This window comes from Cupressus sempervirens, chromosome 5 (assembly GCF_028749045.1).
Source record: "Cupressus sempervirens isolate cs-2001-9-10 chromosome 5, ASM2874904v1, whole genome shotgun sequence".
Taxonomy (NCBI): Eukaryota; Viridiplantae; Streptophyta; class Pinopsida; order Cupressales; family Cupressaceae; genus Cupressus; species Cupressus sempervirens.
In genome coordinates, this window is record NC_143122.1 from 882842816 (window position 1) to 882850750 (window position 7935).

The window sequence follows — 7935 nt, forward strand, 5'->3', positions numbered from 1 at the left end:
ACTTCACATGACACACTGTTTAGATGACTAGAACTGTAAATCTTGTGTACTATCATATGTATGCCAAATTTTAGTTTTGCATCTATTACGCTGCTGATCTTCATACATTTGTCATCCCACTTGGCTAGCGTTTTCTTTTCTAACACCACCTGACCTATGGTTTTAGTAGTTTTGGCTTTGGAGAGCATGGGAAGGTCAGTGATGCAATGAATCATCTTCCTAGTGATCAAAACTAGTTGCTCAAGCCATAACTGACCATTGTGAACTCGACTTAGGATCTATCTAATCCATTTGATTTGGAAACTTTAGGGTAGGTGAGGAATGTAGGTTAAACCCTTGGCTTCCAAATCCTTATTCTTAGGCTTAAGAACACCATTCACACACAATTCTCCTAGGGCATCATTCACCTCTAGGGTTCCACTAGTACATTTAAGACCATTTTTTGACCATTATTGGTCAAAATTTTGACCCAATTTTTGACCAAACTTCGACCAAATTCGACCAACCCATTGGTCGGAATTTTTTCGGTCGAAATTTTGACCAACCTTCTGGTTGGTCAAAATTTTGACCAATACATTGGTCGAAAAACCTCCATAGCCATGGTGCAAGTTCTGTCAGGAATTGGTCGAAATTTTGACCAATGAAGGTAGAAAATTTTGACCAATAAAGGTAGAAATTTTAACCAATAAAGGTAAAAATTTCTACCAATGAAAGTCAAAAATTTTGACCAATAAAGGTAGAAATTTCAACCAATGAAGGTAGAAATTTTGACCAATGAAGGTCAAAAATTTTGACCAATGAAGGTAGAAATTTCGACCAATGAAGGTAAAAAATTTTGACCAATGAAGGTAGAAATTTCAACCAATGAAGGTCAAAAATTTTGACCAATGAAGGTAGAAATTTTGACCAATGAAGGTAGAAATCTCTACCAATAGGTAGGTGTAAATTTTTTTTCAGGCATTCTATAAAATAGTCACATGCCTTGCGTATGATATGACATTTTGCATGCATCCTACACTCTCATCCGGCTAATGATGGATTACGGAGAGTGATCTAAAACCATGATGCTAAAAAACACACACAATCAAATCCAAAATGAACTTACATTACAAATGGATTGTGGAAATCTGATATTGTTAATTTTGCATGCATGTCTACTAGGACAAATATATGTTTAAGTTGTGATTGTCCTGGTAGACATGCATGCAATTTTACCAATATCAGATTTCCACAATCCATTTGTAGTGCAAGTTCATTTTGGATTTGATTGTGTGTTTTTTAGCATCATGGTTTCAGATCACTCTATGTAATCCATCATTAGCTAGATGAGAGAGAGTGCAGGATGCATGCAAAATGTCATATCATACATAAGGCATGTGGACTATTTTATAGAATGCCTGAAAAACACTAACAGTAACTAATATGAAAAATATATAATTAGTTATATGATTGAGACAAATCATGTACCAGTGAGTTGGTCAAAATTTTGACCAAAATTTTTTTGACCAATGGGTTGGTCAAATTTGGTCGAAAATTGGGTCGAAAATTTGATCAATGAAGGTCAAAAAATGAACCCAAATGCACTAGTGCAAGTATGCTCGCCAAATTGACTCTTTGAGTTCGATCATCAAGTCACCCCACCAAAGTGCCTCATCAAGGTCAGTCTTTAGGTCCACTCATCAATCTTGCTCACCAAGTTAGCTCGCCATGTCACGTCTCTAAGTGGCCTCGCTAAGTTGGCTCACCAACTTGCCCCACCAAGTTTCCACTTTAAGCCCACTCACCATGTTAGATCACTAGGCCGACTCCCCAAGTCAGCTCGCCAAGCTGACAATTGAAGTATGCTCACCAAATTGACTCTCTAAGTTCGTTCGCCAAGTCTGCCCCCTAGGCCAACTGTCCAGGTCAACTCACCAAGTCACCCCCACCTAGTCACCTAAACAAGTTGACTCATTAAGTCAACTCACGAAGTTGACTCACCTAGTGGTTTTACCACCTTGCCCCAGCAAGTGGGCTCACTCAGTGTGCTTACGAAGTTTCCCCATAGAGTTGCTTCTCTAAGCTCGCTCACCATATAAAATCACTTGGTTAGCATGCCAAGTTGACACTTTAAGTTTTCTCATCAAGTTGCCCCACCAAAGCACCTCATCAAGGTCAGTCTTTAAGTCTGCTCACCAAGTCAGCTTGCCAAGTTGCTGCACCAAGTTGACTCACCTCTCGCCTCACCAAGTGGACTCACTAAGTTGGCTCGCCAACTTGCCCCACCAAGTCGACTGTTCAAGTATGCTCGCCAAGTTGACTCTTTGAGTTTGATCATCAAGTCACCCCACCAAAGTGCCTCATCAAGGTCAGTGTTTAGGTCCGCTCATCGAGCTTGCTCACCAAGTTAGCTCGCTATGTCACGTCTCTAAGTGGCCTTGCTAATTTGGCTTGCCAACTTGCCCCACCAAGTTGCCACTTTAAGCCCACTCACCATGTTAGATCGCCAGGCTGGCTCCCCAAGTTAGCTCGCCAAGATGACAATTGAAGTATGCTCACCAAGTTGACTCTCTAAGTTCACTCACCAAGTCTGCCCCCTAGGCTAACTCTCCAGGTCAGCTCACCAAGTCACCCCCCCTTACCCCACCAACTCGCCACTTTAAGTTGACTCGCCATGTCAGCTTGCCAGGCTGACTCTCCTAGTCAGCTCGCCAAGCTGACAATTCAAGTATGCTCACCAACTAGACTCTTTATGTTCGCTCACCAAGTCCACCCCCTAGGTCAGCTCACCAAGTCACCCCTACCCAGTGCTTATTGTGAACAAACCAATCCAGATCATAAGAGAAGTGATTAGAGATTATTATGAAAGGGTGCGACTAAAAAGAGAGATAACTCACGTCATTTACGACATGACTAATCATTTCTAATGAAAGCTGTAAAAAGGTAGTTCTATCATTCAACTCAGGATGATTGGAAGAACTTATTATATTTTGTATCTCACAATGATCGCTCTATAAGAGAGCATATTTCCTTTGGCACCCATTTAGTGCAGGCATATAAAGTCTACCATCAGAAACAACATCATCTTTGAGTATATTTATATTGTCATATCAGACAACTTATCAAATTATTTAGAGCATAAATATAAAGTTATATCAGAGATGGCCTGCATATTTGCAAATTCTTACTTGTATATTAGACACAACGAACAGTACAAGGTACTGAGAATTTCCTCAATCATTGCATGTAATTTCATGTATATCAGAAATAGAAAATATATATCATCTTGATTGTTATGCAATCATAATTATTTTGATCTGAACCATACTGTATATGCATTTGGAATTAAGAATCATTCAAATATTACTTTATTACAAGAAACTATTTCTATATTCATTGAATTGTGAAGAATTCAAGTAGCATCTCATAATCAGAAACATAAGGAAATTACAACCACCAAATTATGTGACTGAGAAGTAAGTCTGCAGAGTCTGTAGTTGCTCATTTTACTATAGACAACATTTTCCTAAGAAGCTTTACCCCAGTCAGGAATTGATACTCCAATGACACATACTCACAACCACTAGTTTTCTGTCCACCAGGGTCCCTACCAATATTTGAAGGTTGCATATGATGCATGACTACTACTAGGATTTTCTCCACAAAAAGAAATTCATGTTGTCATAAAAGATATTGTCTAGTAACATCCTAGAAAATCTCATGCCTCTAAATTTCTAATGATGTCTGTATATGTCAGATCCCAATTGTGACAGTCGCAAATAACACATTACATAGCTTCCTAGAATGTTCTTGATAGGAAGAGATCCCCTATTTTAAAATAAGACAAATCAAAGTCAGTCCATTTAAAAGTCAGATATACAAATATAGGTGGAACATAGTCTATTAGAAACTTAAGCTTCCACTCTACTTACCAAACATGAGAGTCACAGTTGTTGTTCTGGTTATCGCCCAACACAAAAACATAGCCATGAGGCACATGCTGCAAATGGATATAACATGAAATGTAGAGATTTTAGTTAACTTTATTGATCGTGTAATCAATGAATAAAAAAAGGATATGTGATGTGTGAAACCTCTATCTTTATGGATATTGTAACTTTAATTCCCATATGAGTATTGTTTCCAGTATATCAAATTATGTTAATTCATCAGGATTCAACTGTGAGGAGGGTTTGAGTCAAAACTTATACATTTAGCATATTTTGTAGCGGGACCATTGTCTTCTACACCCAATATAACATGTCAACAAGCTCTACACCATATGCAACAAGAACATAAAAATATAATTTCTTGGATTCAATCAACACTAAATAAAAATTGCATATTTAATTGAAACTACTTTGAAGCCTCTATGATGAAATTGTAAATCTTTAAATGGCACTACAATTTATTACTGAGAGACTTGGTCCAGAAAGATAAGATGGATGACTGAATAGATTTTCCCCAACTAACAATTTGCTTTTCTAAGACTTCAGGAAATGCTATCAAGATCCTTTACAAATCAAAATTGGGGCAATTATATTATTTGATGAGAACCTGACTTTGCCCTCAATAATTAGACATTTTTCCCTTCACAAACTCTTTACATTCTCAATTTTGACTCCTTAAACATAGACATAGCTCTGATTTTCATTGTTTCCCACATCAAGGTAACATCAATGGCCATAAGCAATGATGTTCAAATTAAATTTAAAAAGGACCAATAATTATGGCAAGGTAGTTAACTAAGTCCAACCCCAAGACTTCCACCAACAAAACCTAATATGACATCCATAACTTGATTTTGGAGTAAAAATAATGACTATTACAGCACTATATATTTCTTTCACAAACAAAATACCAACAAGATAGGTATCAAATGACAGTGGTCATGAATCAATTTGTCAAGATGCCAAATGCATCTAGTCACCATATACTCTAAAAGCTTAATTGCCCTAAGACAAGATTCGTGGGCAAGAAAATAGCCAGTATACAAATTGAGAAGAACTGAAATATTAGGCAGAATCTACAAAATAACATATCTGAGTACCCCATGAAAAGTAAACTAGATTTCAAAAAGTTTGCTATCAATATGTATGGCATGTGCCATATAGCAAGCAACATAGCAGCATCCCCAACACAAGTGGTAATTCTGTGGGAAGGAACACTGATATCAAATATAAAATTTGATAAGAAAGAGACAAAACTCATTTTGATATTTCTTATGAAGGCTTGACCATGAAATCGTAATAGGGGAACCCATATCAATTGGACCATCAAATTGTGAGAATACTTGCTCAAATACCCAACAAATCACAAACTTTCCAACAAACTCAAACTCTTTGCAAAAATAAGGTTGGGGACTTATCTAGGCATGTGTGCGATTGTGTTAACTAATCAAATATTGTTATACAAGAATACATTGCAATTTTGGCTTGTAGAAGAATATTAAATGGGTTGGTGGTAAGAAACTCTTTCAAGTTACTCCTGATTACATGTATGGTTGACTACCCTCTGCGGATTGGTGCAATTAATTGAACCTCCTATTAGGTCTTCATGATTCTAGGAATGTTTGGGCTAAGAGACAAGAATTTGGTCTAATTATCTACCTAAAAAAGTCATTTTTTCAGATAGTTTTGTTGCTTAATAAATTGGTTGTAGGGGATAACTCTTCTAAGTCTATCTAGATGCCACATTATCTATTGTTGTGAATAATGTGGCAATGTAGGTTCATAAAGATAAAAATGATGGTAAGAAGTTCTGTCCAGATGGGGACTCCTATTCTTTATGCTAAGTGTCAAAGAAGTCTTTCAAAAGGTGCAAGTAAATGTTAGAGGTATTATCTTTGAGACAAACTCTATTCAAACAATTTGATGCACCTTAGGCATATAGCTTGTGCCAGCCCTTGCAAAGAAATGGTTATTTAAAATTTTTGAGCCAATGATACTATTGTAGACTTAGAAAGTATATGTTGGTTTTCTTAGATCATATCTGTACAGAATATTCCTTTGCTTCAACTATTTTTAGTTGCAGAATGTAGCTAGGAGTAGAGAAAAATGACATCACTAACAAACAAAATAATCTCAATATATTTTTCTCTACATGGATGGTTCCTCAAATGTGATGATCCCTCTCAATATCTTCTATAATTTTTCTTATCATTTTGGTTTTGAGTTATTGTGATTGAATATTCATTAAAAACATATATTAAAATGCAAGTGCAATTCAGTTTGACAACAAAAATGAACAGCATATATCTTCACAATAAAATACTGTTATAAAGAACATTAAGTAGATATGAAGCTTCTAAATATAATGGAGGTTACAGATCTACTGTAACAATTCTCCCTTTATATGAAGCTGTATATAGATATAAACATTATAAGAAATTAAATATATTATTCAATTACTATGAAAAGAAACATTTCACTTAACAAAAACTAATATATCAAGTACCTCCATTTGAAGAAAAATCATCACTTGTTGCTCGAACATCATGGATACTTAATTGATGAGTAAGTCTTGACAATAAAGATGCCTATTTTTTGAATCTCTCATGTTTCCTTTTTGCATTCTGATCTTCTTGGAGAAGTTCTTCAATCTTTGCTGTACTCTGAGAGCTTTTTGAAGTAGAATTGAAAAATAATATATGAGGAACACAGAAAACAAATATAACTAGTAGCATGGCCATATTAGCCACATATAATTAACCTTCACCTGACAGAGCTATAAAGTTGAGTCAGCATTTCCTCTTTGGCTTTCTCAACTTGGCAGAGCACCACAACCTGTCAATCATTGAAGGACAAGTTAATACTCATGAGAACCATACAGAAGGACACCTATTTCTATAGTGCTTTGAAACAAGGATGTTCTAAGGTTCTTACTTTGGGTACATTTGCAGCAAGACTATTCAGAACAGCTTCCACATAACCACATACTTCCTGAGACATCAACCTCAACTCCTCCTCTGGATCAACTGGTCACCTGGCCATTGTATCCTAATTACAAAGAACATGAATAAACTGAACATTAGCTTTGCCTCAGTATTTAATTTATGTCTTGTTAGATAAATTAAGACGCATCATGATCAATTAACCTTACAGAAGGAAAAAACCATTCTTAGCATTTTCATTAAATAATTAATAGAAAACCAGCACAAATATTTTTTACCACATTACATAAGTTTATTTTAAGAATGCAGACTGTAAAGCGTAGAGCTACTACAATTTTATTGTAAAGCAACTATGAGAAATAAATTGGCACATTGTTGAAAAGTCATCTAAGCTCCATATGAATGGATATTCCTAATAGTACATGAGTTTGTGTCTCATCTCACATTCAAACTCAGTGACCTTCATTACCTAAGTTGAATTCCTTCTAAAAGGTAGCAACTAAGAGATAAAAAGATTTGTATGGTTGATAATTGTGATATGAATATCAGGATTTAACTGTGTGATTTTAAGTCAAACTCGATGACCCATATTTCATGAGTAGTGATTCAACATGAATGCATCTCTCATGAGAATAAATGGAACACTTAGCACTCATTGGATCTAGGTGATGCTCACAGGGGTGAAGCACCGGGACTTCCCGGGAGGTCACCCATCCCAGTACTACTCCAGCCTGAGCGCGCTTAACTACGGAGTTTCCTCCTTAGTTAAACCCAAAGCTTGCAACCCCATTTGCAAAACCTTCACCAAGTGTTGTGCCTTATGAACCATTCATTAGAAAGCCCCTTAAGCTCATCAATTGATAAGTAGGAGATAATTTCCACAGCTAGTCAAATTGTGATATGAATATCAGGATTTAACTGTGTGATTTTAAGTCAAACTCGATGACCCATATTTCATGAGTAGTGATTCAACATGAATCCATCTCTCATGAGAATAAATGGAACACTTAGCACTCATTGGATCTAAGCTTTGGGTTTAACTAAGGAGGAAACTCCGTAGTTAA

The 7935-nt window shown here is 36.2% G+C and overlaps 1 protein-coding gene across 1 annotated transcript; it reads right to left on the reverse strand.

Moving 5' to 3' along the window:
- Nucleotides 1–6459: 6459 nt before the first annotated feature.
- On the reverse strand, nucleotides 6460–6959 carry LOC149558757 (dynamin-2A-like). Its single transcript, XM_089786168.1, has 3 exons — nucleotides 6864–6959; nucleotides 6697–6764; nucleotides 6460–6599 (listed from the first exon to the last, which is right to left on the reverse strand). Exons 1-3 carry the CDS (start codon nucleotides 6927–6929, stop codon nucleotides 6518–6520), a joined length of 216 nt encoding a protein of 71 aa, XP_089642294.1. The 5' UTR covers nucleotides 6930–6959; the 3' UTR covers nucleotides 6460–6517.
- Between the last annotated feature and the right edge of the window lie 976 nt (nucleotides 6960–7935).

Excerpts from the sequence above, each read along its gene's own strand:
- LOC149558757 (XM_089786168.1), bottom strand. The coding sequence starts at position 6,929 with ATGTCTCAGGAAGTATGTGGTTATGTGGAAGCTGTTCTGAATAGTCTT. Across the intron at positions 6,765-6,863 it reads TTGCTGCAAATGTACCCAAA|GTTGTGGTGCTCTGCCAAGT; the intron begins GTAAGAACCTTA and ends AATGATTGACAG. Across the intron at positions 6,600-6,696 it reads CAACTTTATAGCTCTGTCAG|CTCTCAGAGTACAGCAAAGA; the intron begins GTGAAGGTTAAT and ends TACTTCAAAAAG.